General features: G+C 39.7%; 3 protein-coding genes and 1 long non-coding RNA gene across 5 annotated transcripts; 2 read left to right on the top strand and 2 right to left on the bottom strand.

The window, feature by feature from the left end:
- The first annotated feature begins 80 nt into the window (after positions 1–80).
- Positions 81–2,012, top strand: LOC135625745 (uncharacterized). Its single transcript, XM_065130835.1, has one exon. The coding sequence runs from the start codon at positions 81–83 to the stop codon at positions 2,010–2,012; it is 1,932 nt and encodes a 643-aa protein (XP_064986907.1).
- A 1,250-nt stretch (positions 2,013–3,262) lies between these two features.
- Positions 3,263–3,964, bottom strand: LOC108951496 (uncharacterized). Its single transcript, XR_001975925.2, has 2 exons — positions 3,732–3,964; positions 3,263–3,583 (listed from the first exon to the last, which is right to left on the bottom strand). It is a non-coding gene; the product is annotated as an uncharacterized LOC108951496 (long non-coding RNA).
- A 677-nt stretch (positions 3,965–4,641) lies between these two features.
- On the top strand, positions 4,642–10,171 carry LOC135625604 (6,7-dimethyl-8-ribityllumazine synthase, chloroplastic-like). The gene is made up of 8 exons (XM_065130622.1): positions 4,642–4,818; positions 4,911–5,026; positions 6,301–6,396; positions 7,104–7,199; positions 8,903–8,981; positions 9,160–9,206; positions 9,775–9,834; positions 9,961–10,171. Exons 1-8 carry the CDS (start codon positions 4,683–4,685, stop codon positions 10,000–10,002), a joined length of 672 nt encoding a protein of 223 aa, XP_064986694.1. The 5' UTR covers positions 4,642–4,682; the 3' UTR covers positions 10,003–10,171.
- Positions 10,172–12,808: 2,637 nt separating this feature from the next.
- Positions 12,809–17,350, bottom strand: LOC135624940 (ankyrin repeat protein SKIP35-like). Of its 2 annotated transcripts, none has more exons than XM_065129075.1 (4): positions 17,209–17,350; positions 15,701–16,743; positions 15,109–15,520; positions 12,809–14,246 (listed from the first exon to the last, which is right to left on the bottom strand). In XM_065129075.1, the coding sequence occupies exons 2-4, from the start codon at positions 16,351–16,353 to the stop codon at positions 13,428–13,430; spliced, it is 1,884 nt and encodes a 627-aa protein (XP_064985147.1). In that variant the 5' UTR covers positions 16,354–16,743; positions 17,209–17,350; the 3' UTR covers positions 12,809–13,427. The 2 variants fall into 2 exon arrangements, with proteins under 2 accessions (XP_064985147.1, XP_064985148.1); XM_065129076.1 differs by lacking the exon at positions 17,209–17,350 and adding an exon at positions 17,030–17,162.
- Positions 17,351–18,230: the final 880 nt, after the last annotated feature.

The following is an 18,230-nucleotide window of genomic DNA, read 5'->3' as shown; positions in this document are numbered from 1 at the left end:
GAAAGGTTGCCGAATCTCGAGGCCAACCACGTCGTCCCGTTTAAAACGATCCCGTCTTGCCAACGGATCTATTGAGAGGGATGGGGCGAGGAGCCATGAATGCACTTCCCAAGCTGGAGAAGAGGGCCTCCAAAGAGTCTTTGGCTAAGAAACGGGAGTCCAAGAAGAAGCCGAGCCCCAGAAATCCATTGAAGGAGCTCAACAACAGCTCCATTCCCCCTCTTGGCTCCGCTGAGCCACCCAAACGGGGATGTGTCAGATTCTTGCTCGCCGATTCATCTGCCAAAGAGTCGCTCGCCCGATCCCAATCAGTGCCAAGAACTCCCAGATCCGCGCCTCCGAATCATAAAAATGTGGCCTCCAATCCCAAGAACTCCACGAACGGTGCCAGGTACCGAATCTCCCAAAAGAACGCATCAAAATCCAATCTTGAACTCCCCAAGGAGCTCGAATCGAGGAAAGCCTCGAAATCCAGACCCCCGGATCTCTTCCCGCGATGGAACAAAAGGAAACCCAGCTCCAATGGCGAGAATCCTCATCCAAGATTAAATCTTGAACGGGGTTCTGAGGGAAAAGTTGGTTCTTGTTTGGCTTCCACGCCCGAGAGAACTCTTCTAGGTTCCGATTCGGCGAAGGAAGGAGAGCGGAAGCTGATAAGTACACCGACTTCGGCCACCACTCCTCCCGTTCAAGCATCCATTTCGCCGGAGTTCACCGTGGAGGCCTCTGCGGTGGCTGCCACGCCTGTATGTTTTGCCGCAGGCCATGTGATCGCCAGAGTGCACGACCGGCGGAAATGCAGGCCCAGAGGCATACTTACCATCGGCAGAGATGAACTGGAGATCGAAAAGATTCACGGTGGGTGTCCCTATCCGACTCTGGTTTCCGTGACGCCTCCTCCTCTCGCCCGGGCGTCCGTTCATTGGCTGTCTTCACCTTCGGAGATTGTCAGTTCGGGTCTCGGTAGAAGCTTCGATTCTAGCTCTAAAGTCCTTGCCGCACATTGTCCTGCTGAAGCTTCTGTGGAGTGGCTTCTTCCCCCTTGTGAGGATGGAGATAATATGCCCAAAGATGAGTTCTTGATGGGATATTGGAGATCTTCTCCGGATGATTCTAGCAGGAAGAAGTCGCCTGAGCTTAGGGGCTTGTTGGGCCTCGATTCTCCAGCTTTAGAAACAACACCATCATCAGGTATTGGCATTCAGCAAACTCCTCCTACTGGTGGTAGTGATAGTCCTTTCTCAATGATCCTAGAAAGGATTGCAAAGATATCCAAAAGCAAACTTGTGAGGCCTCAACAAGAGATGGGAGGATCCTGCCATGGTTCTGAGGACTCCTCTAATGAAGTCCATTTTATTTGCACACCATCATCTTTTTCGAGTTCAACGAAGCAGAAGAATTTGGCTGATTCTAAGATGGATGCAATGGCAGAGGCCCTCGAAACAATTAGCCTGTCACCAAGGTCACTAAACAATGATACAAGTTCTCAAGCACCATTGCCTGGGCTCAGTTTCCAGTTTGAATGCCTGGAAAACCCGTCAAGTTCTGTAGATTTAGATCGTTTTCAGAATCTCTCATGTGATAGGATCTCTACATTGAAGGATGATGCTTGTGCTAAAGAAGAGATTTTGCCAAGTTCTCAGGCAAGCATATCATGGAGAGAAGGAACGGTCAGTAGGATATTTGAGTTGGGGGAGTTGGATCACTGTCAGTGGCTTTCGGAAGATGAGGATAGCTTCATTCACCATGAAGAAGATAGAGTAAGATCCATTCCTGATCTTGAGCTTGACCCGAAAAATATCGGCTCCACTCTAAAGAAACAGAATGAACATATTGCACCATCCGGTTTTGGATCTGTCGAGTTTGTGTTTGAAGCTGAAAAGAGTGAAGCAAAAGTTCTTCATCCACAAGGACCCACCTCATGTGCAGAATCCATTAGCATAGAGGGGCTTGTGGTGGACTCATCTGGTGATTCTGACTGGGCATTTTTCTACAAAAAACCACTTATTTGAAGTATGAGATGCTTTGCTTTTCTCAGTTGGTTATCTGAGCCTCTTGTATTGTTAGAATATTAGATTAAACTTTTTCACGTCCTCCAGTTTCTTGAACTTTGACCTGCCATTAACTATGAGATGAGCTTCCATGTCCTTCAATCCATGTATACTACATTCTTAGTTTTAGTAGTTTGAACTACCTACATGACTTGCTTGAACAGGTACTGATAGCTTAAGAAAAGGGCATAAATCCTACAAGATTCATGTAGCTTGTTATCTATGGAACTCTAGACCAGTATAATTGCATTGGAAGGGTTGCAGTAAGCCAAATCATTATAATGTGACAAGAAAATTTGTTGTCTTTGAGTCATCCTATGCAAGTTTGATTTACCATTAGGTGATATTCCAAAGCCTCATTTCTTGATTTACTTTGGTGTTCATGCAAATTTACCCTCAAGATTTTGGTCGATGTTACGACACAAGTGTTGGCAAGGAAACAACAGTGTAATGATTCTCATCAGGCAACCTAACTTCAATGCTTGCAGAAACTTGTTTTAATTCTGCTTCTGTGAATTTAGATCCTGTATGAAAGTTATTGAAGTGAAACAATTGGGAGTTTGATTATTGATCCGCAAACTATAGTTGGATGAAATGGTTATCTGACAATTGCCACTCCATAATCCTTAAAAAGGATATCATCATTATGTAGCCTTTGTAGGCAAAATATGTAGACTAAACAGAATCTTATAGCTGCTTATTCAATCTCACTTTTGCATAATCAAGAAACAAATGCTTTGGCTAGTAAGGAACTGAATGCTGGAAATTTGCAGCACCTACATTTTTTACTGTGATAAAGTCATGAAAAGCTCTATTTTTGGTCGATTATGTAACGCTCATGAGAATTCCCATCTTATATGGAACATGTTGAGAGCTTGTGTTTCTACAAGTACACTCGGCATCCCTGCTTTACGATTCTCACATCAACCATGATTTCCTTTGTATCATTGTAGTGTGGTTTTCTGGGATTACAAAGGTGGTTCCCTTTAAAGTGCCAAGACATCCTGAGATGAAAAGGCATGCATAGACAATCACTCTTTGGTTGTCTGATTAGTGGAAGGTCATCATCATCCAAAATGTCCCAAAGGTCCAAGCTAGATTGACTAGAGTATACAAGAAAGACAACAGAAAAGGTATCATGTGGTGTGATCTAAGCTCCAAAAACACAAAAGAGCCTTGTGATTCCTAGTTATCATCAAATATCATTAGTGTGATACTAAGAACAACACTAGTGATAAAAAGAGCTTCAACAATCAATATGTTGAGTTTGTGTTGTTACACTATAATCTCACAAGACAGGATGTGAAGCTATGTATGTATTCTTTTCTCATGCTACAAATAGAACAGATGCAGGTGAACATGCAATTGGAAATAGGGTTGCACTGCAATTGCATTTTTTTTGTCCTTGGTATTTTACTCTAGGCACCATCAATATCCATCATATTCAGCAATGATCCTTGTATAATCATGAGGTGTTACTAACAGATGCCCAGAAACACAATCAAATTGCATACCTCTGAGCTAGTTATCACCTGCATGAGAAAAAAGTGTCATCATTCAGGACAATAAAAGAAGATAGTTGGACTCCCTGAGTAAAAGAAAGATCAATTAAAGAGATGGATTGACATGTAAAACATGATTCTGAAAACAAAAAAGAAAAATGATTCTTAGTAAGCCTACTATTATCTAACAGAGCAATTTGCCATAAGCTCCTGATACCAGTGATGGACTGAGAATATGCACACAGTAGGGAAAAGATCAAGGATGTGCATGTCTTGTGAACTTGTTTGCTGATGGTCATCTAATCATGGCCTCACTCAACAAGACAGGGAGGAATTTGGAAATGATTAGATGACCATCAACAAAACAGATTCAAAGCTGCAATTTCTCTACAGGAGCCTAGAAAACAGATGAGGCACTGAAGGAGCCTAGAGAACTTGTCAAACAAGGCTTATATGATGCATTGAATGGATGAGGGGTATATTCCTGGAAAGATACAACAAGAAGGCATATTCCTAGAGAATAAACCTCTTGCATGATTGAAGAAGGATGGGCAAGAAGAGTCACTCCAGATCATACTCCTTGATGCAGGAAAAGATGCAATATCCACCTCCATGCATATGCTAACAAGTTACTGTGGATGGATTACTTGCAGTAGATTTGGAGAAGGAAGCCTGTGAAAGGGTTGACAAAATTTGGTTGTTAGGGTATCTTCAAAGTAATTCTTTGATGAATAGATATATCATGATCCGATTGGATGGGATAACTCATATGTTAATTTATTGAGTCTAAACCACTGATTAAAATCTTTAAGATAAATTAATATCAATAGGTTTATCTAGTTTATAAATCCATTTGGATTTAAATTAAAGCATTATAATATATTTACTTAATGCTTGATACTCTAATCAAGGATTGATATATTCATGTGTGTTTGAATATTATATGTAGGGTTCAAATTATCTCCATCAATTATATATATATATATATATATGTGTGTGTGTGTGTGTGTGTGAGTCACGTGCTGGCGTGTGTGTGTAAATTTGTCACGTGCTGGCGAGCTATTTTAAACGAAATAATGTACAAAAGTAGTCGATTTCAGTGATAGTGTTGCGGTGGAGAGACGAGAGGATGGCTTCGTTCGCCGCAACCGAGCTCGGCCGTCTCTTCCCATCGCTATTGGCGACGCCAAGAAACCCTCGACCGGTTCCGTCTCCCCTCGGGCGCTCTCCCGAAACCCTCGTCTCCTTCTCCTCTTCGATTCGAGGTACTCGTCTTGGCCCCTGCATCTCCGCTCTCCGTTCTTGGACGGCCCCCCCTTTCCCCCTTTCTGATCTCCTCGTGGTGGGTTCCTCCCAGCTGCTCCAGCCGCACTGGAACTCTGCGCGAGGAATGGGCGTGCGCCCGTTGTCGCGGAGGGCACGAAGCATCTAATCGGGTCGTTGACGAAGACCGAGGGGCTGAAGTTCGCGGTGGTGAGTGCGTTCGTTCTGTTTCTTTGCTGGACTTTGTAAACTTCCTGGCGGTAGCTTCACGGCTTCATTTTATGGTTATTGGTTGGGAACTGATCGGTTGTTTTCTGAATTCCAATCCGTTAGAGGGGTGAAATTTGGTCATGTTTCGCGGCGAACAGTTGTTTGATGCTTTGTCGCATAGGAAACGTTTGACACTTACGGATAAAAAGATGATACTTTGGGGTCTTTTCCTCTTTGAAAACCAAAAAGATGTCTGTTTACCTATAATGCGTGATCATTCCGAGGTGTGGTTAGGATCAACTACAGAGATATTACCACACTTAAGTGATTGCGTTGAGATTGTAATTTTGGTTTTTAGTTCTGTTAGAGTAAGCGTGCGAAGCTATTGTAAACAAAAGCTTGATGCCTAAGGTATAAGCTTGTGCACCGTAATGCCTGTTTTCAACAAAGTTGGTGGATTTTTGGTGTTTCAGGAATTAGTATCCAGTTACTAAGGTATGCAAGAGAATCTTGAGATAAGTAACTCCATAAATTAAGGGTTTGTTTCTATCTCCCTTTGGTCCGTATACTGCTTAGAGGATATGACTGCAGCAGTTTTCCAAGTTTGGATGATAGTGAAGCATTTGGTTTTATTATCATAAAATTGCAACAGCCAACAGATAAGATAGGTTCCATTGCCTTCCTGAAAGCCTTTTAGATGAACTTATTAGTGAAATATTCTGTTTTCTTTGTCCCCAAAGAAATGAAATTTAGATGGTTTAACTGACAAGCGTTCCCTATGGATGATCTGGCCGAGAAGTTTGATCTGGTAACTTTTGTTTTTTTCATCTATAGGAACTTATAGAATTTGATCTAGTAGCTGGAACATTATCGATCTGGATCTCTTTTTTTTTCTGGAAGTTACCATAGTGGAAAGTTCTGGGAGATGATTATAAACTGTAGCTGGTAGGCACCACTTTCTCATGTTTTGTGGTGATTGGCTTGACTTCAGAAAGAAAGCCAGTAACCTGGTTGTTTCCTCCTCATATTTACAGTCCAGTGTTCCTTCAACAGGATAATGGGTTTATCTGTAAACAGAATTGCAATCCTGATGAAAATGAACCATGACAAAGCCTAGTCAATTCCCATGTTCTTAGAAAAAACCTACTGTTACACCTTGCATATACAACTGTCAGATTAAGGGTGATCACAGCATAATTGAATGATTTGTTTGTACAGTTTCACCTTTTCCAATTAGCATACTACTTAATTCTTTTGCCTTTTTAACAATGCAGGTTGTAGCACGCTTTAATGAAATTATCACTAACTTGCTATTGGAGGGAGCTCTGGAGACTTTTCAGCGTTATTCAGTTGATGATGATGATATTACAGTATGTAGTTTTCATGAAGCTTTTAATAATTTCAAATTTCTTCAAAATATCATCTTGTTTACTGACTATATTTAGGGATGTAAATTGTAGACTTTTATTTAATGCTTTCTGAGATATTGCGTATCATCAGTTGGTTAAATGTGTGCGCTTGTTTTGTTATGCTTCTGCAAGGCTTGAGGTTTGTTTCGCGGGTAACTGCTATTTTAAACTTGTTCCAACTGGAAATATATAAGATTAAGTACAGTTTTGCTCTTGGCTGCTGAACAAGCTGATTTCAACTCAGATTCTTAAGGCTTAGACTATCAGAGTATCAGTAATCTCTACTTCATCTCAATATTTAGCTTGCTTAAAGCTCATCTCTTATTGTTCTTTAGACCCAAGAATCATCGTCAACAAAACTTTAGCTCGCTCACGTTCTGTGCATGTATGGCAACATAACCTTGAATGTGGGAATCATGGTACATAATTAATACAACAATGCAACTTTAAGGGCTTCCATATTGCGTCCGGTTAATTTACAGAATTTATTCATAGGAGTTTTCTTTATCATATTATATCTTTTCCTTCGTTCATCAGCTTCCAATTTAACAATAATTGTTAGTATTTTGCTTTGCTCCACTGGAGATCTTACTGCCTGCTTTTGCAAGATGAATTTCTGTTGATGTTCATGTTTTTGCTGACAAGGAACAATATCATCTTTCGTCTAGGTTGTTAAAGTTCCTGGCAGCTTTGAAGTTCCAGTTGTTGCACAACGTCTTGGAAAATCAGGAAAATTTGATGCAATTTTGTGCATTGGAGCTGTGGTAATGCCCATCGACATCTGTCTTAGCTACTTGAATGTCATCTCAACTTACCATTATCATATTTTTGTATCTGCCTATAATGAAGACATCAGGAACCATTAATTGCAATGTTACAGGATCGTAGAATCCGTGATCTAGATCTTAAGATTTAGATCGATGGTAGAATCATAATTTTGATGATTGCTATGGATGATATAATTCTTACTCAACGAGATCCATCAAGATCACATTGGTTTATAATTAACTATATCGTGACATGCACTACATGTTTTCAATTTTTGTACACCATGGTATTATTACCAATTATTCTAGCAGACAGTAAAGCAATCTTCTTCGCATTGTATTTCCTAAGAGCAAACAAGTTGAAGTTAGAGTTGAGGCTTAGTTTCTTGTGACTTAAAATTTGAAGTATTTCTTAAAAAATATTCCAAACTTGAATTCTGGGCTTCTTGTTGCATATAGCCTTATTGAATCAAGTAAGCTTGATATATATTCATTAGATGATGATGAATACAAGTTATTTTTCTTAAAAGTGTTCCTTTTTTTTTTTCCGGGTATTCACTTGTCAGTTTTCTTTTTTTATTCTTTCGGTGTTTCTGTTTTTTTATATTTTCCAATACTTTGAGCCCTTTTTGGAAAATTGATAAGAATACTTCAGTCAGTGATTCCTGGCATCATTTTTTAAAATATGATGGGAAAACTATGATAATCTGTTGAACAACTATAAATTTTGGATTTTACTCATCTCTCAGCTGTTTACTTGAAATGATCATCAACTGAACTTTGTTTCTTCAGACAAGTATTTATTTGTAAAGATTCCTAAAAACTTTCAGTTCTTTACTCGATGTAAACTCAAAGAGCCTTCTTACAGTCTTGGATGATGGATGGTTAATGTGAGAAATATCCTGCCTATAAGATTATTGTACTTGAACTGGCTTCCCATAATGTATAAATATCCATAAATGACTCTTGGCGTATCTTAATACCCATTCTTACTCTTTTATGAAACCCTTAAGGTTAGGCCTAATCAATTATTACCTGCAACTGTCCTGATTAAACAACACAGGTTAGGGATTAAATAAGATCCATATCTGTGATGAATCAATGACACATGTGAATTACCTATATATATGTTGATTCAGAAAAAAAAAATGCAAAATTTAAAGTAGAGCGGATTATAGGATGGAAGTAGAAGGTGAAAAGAAAGGAAATAAAGAGATGCAAAAGAAGAAAAGAAGTATTACAGAGCTTGGCGGCTAAAATGCTTTTCTCAGTGAACCATTGATTTACAAGTGTTAAAATTGTTCCATTGTCTTCAATCAAAGGGGTATTGATTAAGGAAAGAAATCAAGGTGTGGGACGGTGAAAAAAAAAAAGACAGATTGCATAGGGACAACAAAAAGTTTGAGTTGTATGTATATATCCTTTTTCCTGTGTTGGTCTAAACTGGAATACGAGATGAATATAAGCAACTTGTGTAATTATGCTAATTAAATAATTTATGACATGACATCATCTAACAATCTCTGTTATTAAAGACCCAATGATTATTCACAATTCCTTGGTTTTGCATATTCAAGCTCTATAGTAGTGTAGTGCTGCAAAGTGTACCTTTCCTTTGAAAAGATTTTCTTGTTAACTTTTAGCAAATGTTTCGATTTGATGCGTTTACCAGTCTTGGCTCCTTGTTTGCTGTTTTGTAGATTAGAGGTGATACTAGTCATTATGATGCAGTTGCAAATTCGGCAGCATCTGGGGTACTTAATGCTGGATTATCTTCAGGTTGGTCAATGCCCTCAAATTCTGTGTGTTACAAAGGAGTATGTTGCTTCGCTATTACTTTGCTTCCTGTACCAGCATATCCCTTTCACTTTTTGTGGTTGAACAAGGAGTAACATATCCAAATTGATATAAATGCATGTGAAAACTAATATGTTATTTCCTTTTAATATTATTGCAGGAGTTCCATGCATATTTGGTGTTCTGACCTGTGATGACATGGATCAGGTAATCAAAATGTTATTCTTGACAAACTGATTCAGGATGTTGTGATCCACTTCCAGTGACAACCAGAACTCAGGACTTCTAAATATCAACTTTCATAATAATGATGTATTTGTCTGAATATTGGAACGGTAAAAGATTTGCCAACCTATCCTGCAATAGGACCAACATACCTTTCTACTTAAGGTTTTGAACTCAGTTAATGCTCAACCTACTATTAGCTTTTTCAACCATCCTGTCCTCCTTAGGCTTTGGGTTTGAACTTGGAAGCATTCACTGAGTACTTAGTCAATAAAGTTGACTGATGTTTTCTAGTGACATTATACAATGACATAACATCTTTGTGAACATGTTAGAGGGAAAGATCATAGTGCATAAATTAGTCATTTGACGGTCAAGAACTTCTTTGAACATCATAAGTTTCTTCCGAAATATGGAGAAATAAGTTTTTTCTTTTTTGTAGTGTGATTCTTGCCAAATTGTGTTGAAATTGTATAGAACAGCTTGCTGTCATAGTATTTCCATCCTTATTTGCATAAGCCTTGAGACCCTCCCTGTCAATTTCGTACAGGCCTTAAATCGAGCTGGTGGTAAATCTGGAAACAAGGGTGCAGAGGCTGCTTTGACCGCCGTAAGTCCTTATTTTTGCCCCCTTATTTTAGCCTTTTTAGGTTATGGAAATCCATTTGTCTATGATCATTTTTAATCTGACATTTAACCTTTTTTTTTTTTTTTTCTTTCTCATCCTTCCATGTAGATCGAGATGGCTTCGCTGTTTAAACACCATCTTTTGAAGTGACCACCAGTACTGCATTCATCCTCTATTAGAGCCACCTTTTTTTTACCGCTTCCTTGAGTTTGTCTTCGAAAATGTCATTCTGCTGAAAAAAAGTTTTTGTTGTCAGCCTCAATAAATTCGAAATATTATTTGCTGCCACCCTTAAAATAAAAAAAGCAGTTGGTGTTGATGTTGTGTGCTTCATCGGACATTTGCAGCACTTCTTATTGATTGCTATTTGCGAGCATTTGCTTCATTAGAGCAACAATGCTTTCAACTTCATCAAGTTGCTGTCTTGAGCAACTTCAAATGACCATAGACAAAAGGTGCCTTTTTGATGCACCCATCATCAAAAACAGCCAACAGCAGCAAATGGTGAATGGTCAAATTTCTCATGTTCCAGACCAGCTTCAGTTCATGGAGTCTGTGGGCGCCATCTCAACATCCACAGCACACAAGTGATACATGTTGTGAAGTGTGTGGCTCAAAGGTTGCCATGATCTCTCTGTTTATTAGTAAGTCTACTCCAGACTAAACTCAAAAAAGGATATCAGGGAAGTGTCTTTGCCAACATCTAACATTATGGGCTTTGACAAAGTTGAGGCAAGTAGTAGATGTTGATTAGTAAGTCTACTGCATACAGTGGGACAGACTGACTGAACTCAAAACTGATATCAGGGAAGTGTCTTTTCTAACATCCAACATTGATCTATTTGACGTCCCAAGGCTGATATCATCTCGTTGAGTATAAACTTTTGGTCTAAGATGATTAAACTTAAGTTAATAATAATAAATTTATCTAAATAAAAAAAATTATTTAAGCTCTCTATGTCTTGTCATGGTATGTGTGCATCCACATGATTGTCTTTAATTATATCAATTTTATATCGATGTTTTTTTTTAACGTGTCATCTATCGTATGATTGGTCTCTAATCATATCAATTTTATATCGATGTTTTTAACGTGTCGCATGTTTTTATTCGGATATTAACTTTTTCGGGTCTAACTCACTTTAAATTTAAGTTAATAATAATAAATTATTTAATTTAGATTTTTATTTTTTTATATTTGATGTGAGACGAAACTAATATAGATTATATTCCACGTTATTCCACGAGTGAAGGGAGGAGAGTGTTGGCGTAGGTCATGGAGAAGGCAGCCAGCCTGAGCGGTGGTGGTGAGAAGGGTGCAGAGAGGAACTGATGATGGACAAGGAAGGCTTGGACGTCCACTTGCGTTTGGCCCTTCGAAGAAACGAAAAGGAACGCTAGATCACAGGAGATCTCCATCAGATCCGGTAGCCGAATCCAACCCCACTCACCACAAACTCCCATTTCTTTTCGGGACCTGCACATTGTCCTCTATCGCGCCGAGGAGGATGCAATGCATCCACCGCCAACCACATCCTCTCTCTATCCCTCTCGCGTCCTTCTTCTTCTTCTTCTTCTTCTTCTTCTTCTTCTTCATCGCCATCAGTGACGCCAAGGCACTACTTCTCTTAGGAATTGTTTCATGCATTGATCGTTGCTCTAATATCTCTTATTTGTGTGTCAAGATATAGCCATGTGCACGAGAAGGCCAGTTTGACGAGCTTTGCTGGGTTGCTGCAATGGAAGGAAGAGCGAGGAAGGATGGGTTCACAACTGATTCGAGAACCGAGTGTAGAGGAGCTTCACCTCCAAAGTACTTCAGTGCCGAGTCTTTCTTGTTGCTGCTTTGCCTTGCTGCCTCACTGCTGCTACTTCCTGTGATGCTGCCTTCGTTGCCTCCTCCACCTCTGGTGGTGCTCCTACTTCCCTCGGGCATACTTGTTTTGCTCATGGTCTTGGCATGCATACCCTCTGATGTAAGAAAGCTTGTAACCCCTCTGTGAGCAAGTCATCTCTCTCTCTCTCTCTCTCTCTCTCTCTCATCTGATATGAATGATCATCTTTCATGGAGCAACTGTTTGTTCTTGTTAACTAAAAACCATCATCAGCTCTTGCTAGAGAGGTGTAATCTTGCAAAAATGCACAATGGAAGCATTGGAGACTCGGTGATGCTGATGATAATATTCATTAAACATTTTTTAAGGATAAATTGGTTCTGACTGAAAATTCTAAAAGCTGTCATATTGGTGGTTATATATATTAGCTTTTGTGGAATACTCCATAGACATAAAATAATTAAAATTTTCGATCAAAACACTACATTCTCTTAAAAATACGTTTACAAGGAAGAAAAAGATGATAAAAGTGAAGAAATCCGTATTTTATGTATTCATATCATCGAGTTTTTTGGTTTTCAAAATATTATAACGTAAAAAAAAATGCTTCCAATCATTACTATTTGAGGAAATAACTCTTCTCTTCTTCACTTGAAGATAGGAGATTATATTGTCGAATTCCATAGAAAGAGTTAAATTATTTTATATCGATTTCATATATATATATATATATTCTTTGTTGAAGATATGAATATTGGCTTGAAATATTTCCCAAAAAGATTCACAGTCCAAATACATGATCAACAGTACAAGGAAGTTCCCAACATAATTGTTTTATGTGGCCTAAAATCATATGAAGACTGGCTTGGCTGATAGCGGTTTGTAAAAGCATAATGATCTGAGTCAATATCTTTTGCAAATACAAAGAAACAAGGTTGATCAAACAAAGTATTCTAGAGATGGACAAGGAATGAAACAAATCTTTGGCACATAAGAATTTAGAAGATGGTAAAGATTAGAGATTACTCAGTGGATGGTAAACAATCCATCTACAAAGGTTTTAAGGTGGAAAGAAAACCTCACTACAAGATAATGGACAAGGAATGATTCAATAATACATGTAAACAGCATAAGTAGTAATCACTCATCACCTCCTTGATTGAATTGATAATACAGGGGAAAAAAAAAATAAAACCTGTTTGAGAAATTTTATCAGTGATCGAAAACCCACTGGTCCAATCAATGACCAGATAAACCGAGGGCTTGATGGATCAACTCTTGCTCTGGAAACAAAACACTGATTACAACTGCTAAAGATGACAAGGGATTTAGGAGAATGCCCAAATACTACTATTGCACTTTGGTTACAAACAGCAGATTCAACCAGGTATGATGGTGAATACCAAGTCCTCTGCAATGGGGTCCTGAGCAAGAAATTTTGACTTTAGTTTAGGGTATATTTCGAAAACAAACTGAGTGTTTCAATCAATCGAGATGCGGTGCCGCCATATATATGCGGATAAGACCAAAACAACAATGCTCAAAACTAATCCGATGAGCACTTTTCCAAGGTAAATCCACGCTTGGCTTACCATTAGAATGTTTCAGACGAATGTTGGGTATCCATGCAACTCTCGATGCAAAAGCATGGAACAGGAAACAAGCACAGAGTGCCCAGAGCTATAGGAGGCTGAGAAAAGACATATTTACTGTTCCATGATTCTGTGTTCTATCAATTACCTATAATAGGGTGCTACCGATGTTTGGAAGTTGCAGAAAGAAGGTAGGAAGGTGCTGCTCCAAAATTGCGAGAAGCTCTCTTGCCTGGCTATTCTTCTCCACCGGCCTTCCGCCAACCCTACTAGCTGCCTCCACAAGCTGTCCTCTCAGTTTTTGTGGCAACAACTGCCCACCCTTCTCCCGACACTCTCTGTATAGTGGCAAGTATGCTATCGCAGTCACCAGGGGTGGCGGAAGGTCCTTGAGACAGATGGGTGAACCACCCCTTCTCAGAATCCTCATAAAATTCACATAGTGATTTTGCCCATAGCTCAAGCCCTCAGCATAAGCTGCCTCGGACCAGTGCTCCTTCAGAAAAGCTCTCAGATTAGGGGCCACGGCCTCATCACTGGACCTCGCAATGCTGTCGGCCACAGCATACGTTGCTGCGGGGTCGCCAAGGAAGTTGTTGCGGAGAAGGAATGCAACGCCATCCAGAGACCCACTGCTTCTCTCACCTGCTGCCTTTAGGACCTCGATGCTCAGGGCAGCTAGGACATGCTGCGGGATGTGTGGGAGAAGGTAAGATGCAATTCCCACCTGGCTGCTAGAGGCGGCGGCAGTAAGGGCAAGGCATAGTTCCATGTCCCTACATCCCCGGTCAACAAACCATTGAACTACCTGCATGCAGCCCCTCTCAGCTGCTCGCATCAAAGGACCCAGGAAGGCCGCAGCATTCCCTTCTTCAACCAAACACTCCATGGTTCCAATTTTACAGTAGTGAGAGGCAAAGCCTAGGGCAAGATCAACGTCGATATCCAAGCTGTTCCTCTGAGCAATCTGGGGGAAGAAACACAATGAAATTAGGAAGAGTTGCTCGGACACCTTTTTCTGTATAAAAAGTTATTGTTGTTTCTTTCGGTAGAAAGATTGCTCAAAGGAAGTTTGTTTTCTGGTAAGCATGATAAACTCACTAGAAACATGGGGCAAGATCCAAAGGCTGTTTGGGGGAAGAGAACAAACTTGCCCAATGTTTCTCTGGTAAGCATGCTAAAGTTACTCTCAAAAACCAAGATCCATCAAGTATGGTAACTAGAAAACAAACACGTATCCAGTTTAATACTAGAACACCTGTATGAAAAGCAAAAGTACAAAATGAGTTTTAACTTGCTGTATGCTAAATATATACTATCTTGTTTTCATTACTAGAACACCTGTCTGAAAAGTAAAAGTACAAAATGATTTTGAACTTACTGTATGTTAAATATATACTATCTTGTTTTCATTACCTGCACAACAGCCAAAGGCTGGTTGACACAAGAATGACAGAAAGTTCATCCACCGGTGAGGGCAGATGATTTTCAGGTATGCATTATACAACCTCATTCTAGTGAACCATAATTCAGATTCTATAATGTAGATCATCAATCTTTAGTAAAAAAATCCAAAATCATCCTTGTAGGCACAATCATGATAGGCAGCAGGTTTCAGCTTTCTATTTTCGGCCTTCTCTATTTGTCCTATGTTGGTATCTACTTGAAATTGTTTAGAGTTATTAAATAACCAACAAACATATAAATAACCAAAATGCAGCTGAAGCTTGGGTTATCATTGCACAGCCCAATTCACTGGCAACCAAACTTAATTGATAAAAAACTCGGAAATTATTATCTGCACTGTGAAACTGGAAGTAAATGAATACCTGTAGTAAAATTCGTACGAGCTCTGTACTTCCAAATCTTGAAGCTTCAAGAAAGCATTGGTTTACATTATCTGCACCGCCCTCAACTAGCATTCCCAGTAATCCTTGTATTACAGTTGCCGAGATTCCAGATGTAGAGAAGAGAGTCAAAGGGAAGCATGCTGCATCAAAAGCTTCAGTAAAATCCTTTCCTGTAAGGTTGTTGCCAGCAAGATCTAAAAAGTTCTTAAAAGCTGACAACTGAAGTTGGACTTCGAGAATTGTGCTGTGGCTCCTTCTGCTCTTATTCTCCTGGCACCGAGAGTGAACTCCGATGCACTTCAAGGCCCATTCTGTGAACTTCTGGACCTTTGCACCTGCTTCTGCCTTCAAAACCTCATCACCGTGGCATTCTTGAAGACGCTCATGCAACCTGACAAAAAAGGATGGCATGGGCAAAAGTACATTATTTATGGAACATGATGCAACTTTACCTACTATAAGAGAATGCAAAGTAGTAACCCAAGTGAAAATTTTCACCGATGCAGATGCATGAGTTCTTTGAAGTTTCCATGAGCTATCAAAGGAGATCATGCAAAGGAATCACAATTACCTATGGGCCATGATGCCCACTGTATCAGCCAAACTCATGGTTTTGCTCTGACATGCAGAAACACATGAAGCCAAAAACGAAGTCCTGAGGGCCGCCCTTGTGAAGTCATTCGCTCCGTTGGCAACAATCTTCTTAATCAGGCCAGTAATACCATTCAGTTCTTGCCGAGTTGTCAGGAACCATATAGAGTCTAATGCTATGCACAGCATATCATTGAGAGTCAGTGGATCAGCCAACAGAATCAGGTTCTCAGCAAGCTCTAAATCCTGAGAACTCACTGCACCCTGAAACAAGCGACCAAGCTCAATCCTCTCCTGCCTACTGAGTTTTTTCTCCTGCTTATTTTTGTCCTTCCTTTGGATTTCAGACTCCATCAACTCGGAGGATTTCGATCTGACCTTGCTGCCACAGCAATGACCTTTGGAGATGAGAGAGCCCTTTGTCAGTATAGGGGCCTCCCTTGAGAAAACAACATTGCTTTCCTCACCCATCTCGCCCTCAAAACCAGCGCTACCATCTGCGCAACCAATGACACCGTTCTCGTTCTCATCCATTTCTCTCTCCGAGCACAAGATATCCTCTGGTTGAGACTCTTTCACCAAATGCACATGATCCTTCTCATCGACCGTCACGATGGTGTTCTCTCCCTCCATCTTTCACAAAACCAAACAATTCATCGACCGCTTTTCCCAACAAGAACCCAATATTTTGCAACCAGATCCAGTTCTTTCAGTCAAATCCCCCATTCCAATAAGCAGCAGCATCGAATCAACGCCTTTCAAGACCAAAATCTAAAGGGCAATTTTTCACAACTTGTGCATCAATAAGAACCAACAATTCACAAATCCACCCCAAGAACCGGAAAATCTTAAGCTATAACAACCGATTCGACCCCCCTCCACCACGTTTCCGCCATCAAAGAAGCACAGCCACCGGAAAACATCATCAATCCTCAACGAGGTGAGGGAGCTGATCGGGCTGCGCGGGCCATTCTAAGAACCCTAATACTCTTCAACACCAAAAAGCTAGATCCACTACGGCACCTGCAAAAGAAAGAACAAAAAGCATAAAAGGCCTGAAACGAGAATCGGACACATCCCAAACACCATAATCTTCAAAATAGGGAATTTTTATGACGACAGAATCCATGACCATAACAAGCGAGCAGAAAAGCCAATACAATAACCGTTCCGTGATGTAGTAACGAAGGAGAAAAAAAACGAAGAAATCAAAGCCCGAAACAAGGATCCGATTCGCAATAACCACCATAAAAGCCCCAAAAAAAGATCAAAAATGGATCTTTCACGATGGCAGAACACATGATCATACCATCGAGAAGAAAAACCAACAAAAAAAATATGCGGTTTTTAGTTTTAGTGCAGCGACGGTGGAGAAAAATGGGCAGACAGCAGCAGCAAATGAGCGCAGAGTGGCAGAGATGATCCCAGAGGGAATAAAAGAGGAAGAAAAAAACAAGAGAAAGAGAAAAGGAGGGGCTAGAGGCCAACCTTGAAGGCATGGGACTGAGAGGGGAGGAAGAGGAGGTGGGGGAAAGAGAGGGAGAGGGAGAGAGAGAGGGAGCTCGGTCCCAGCGTCCATGGAACTCTCCTCGGACAGGGAGACGCGACCCTTTTTATCGTCTTGTTTTTCCTTTTTCCCCTTTTTTCGTATTCATTTCCAGCCTCTAGAAATAAACTAAAATATTTTTATACGTATATATAATTTTATTCATAGGTCATACATGTGAGAAATGTTTTTAATTTTCCCCCTTTTTTCTTTTATATCACCACATGAAAACGACGGTCACCGCACGCACACACACACACGTTTCTTTTTGTGTGGTGGGACCCAATTCATCGGGTGCCGTGGGGCCCACTTCAATCATTGGAATGATTTCCACCCCCTTCTCTCTCTCTCTCTCTCTCTCTAAAGAGAGTAATTTCTTTTTTCCTTTTTTTTTTACCTTCTTTCTCTCTCATGAAACCCTACTTCATCCACAGCCATCAAATCCCCTGTCCACATAAACTCCCACCCCAACATAGATCTGTTTACTTGTCCCTAAAAAACAAAGGATCTCTAAGTTAAACCCCATGGACTCTATTATTAGCCAGTATCATTATTATTGGCACTAATCAAAAATGCAAATTAGCCAAGCACAACTATAATTGGAATCCCATGGGTCTCCTTAATCTCTCTCTCTCTCTCTCTCTCTATATATATATATATATATATATATATATATATATATATATATCACTAAGGAGTCCAATCATTTAAACCTACCACAATGGTATATAGGTTTAGAAAAAAAAATATTTTTAATATAAAAAATATTCTCTTAATTATTTATTATATAATAAAAATCTTTCAAGTATAATTTCTAACATTCTCAATTCAAACCTCTTATTCATTGGGTTGCAAACATTTAACCTCAAGGAACATACAGCATCAAGTATGAGTGAATGAGTCATATCGGATCAGTTTCGATATTAACGATGTATAATAATTTTTTCCTAAAAATATTTTTTTA

Source organism: Musa acuminata, chromosome BXJ2-10 (assembly GCF_036884655.1).
Source record: "Musa acuminata AAA Group cultivar baxijiao chromosome BXJ2-10, Cavendish_Baxijiao_AAA, whole genome shotgun sequence".
In the NCBI taxonomy this organism is placed as follows: Eukaryota; Viridiplantae; Streptophyta; class Magnoliopsida; order Zingiberales; family Musaceae; genus Musa; species Musa acuminata.
Note: the sequence above shows the minus strand (reverse complement) of the source record. Positions and strands in the feature narration are given on the sequence as shown.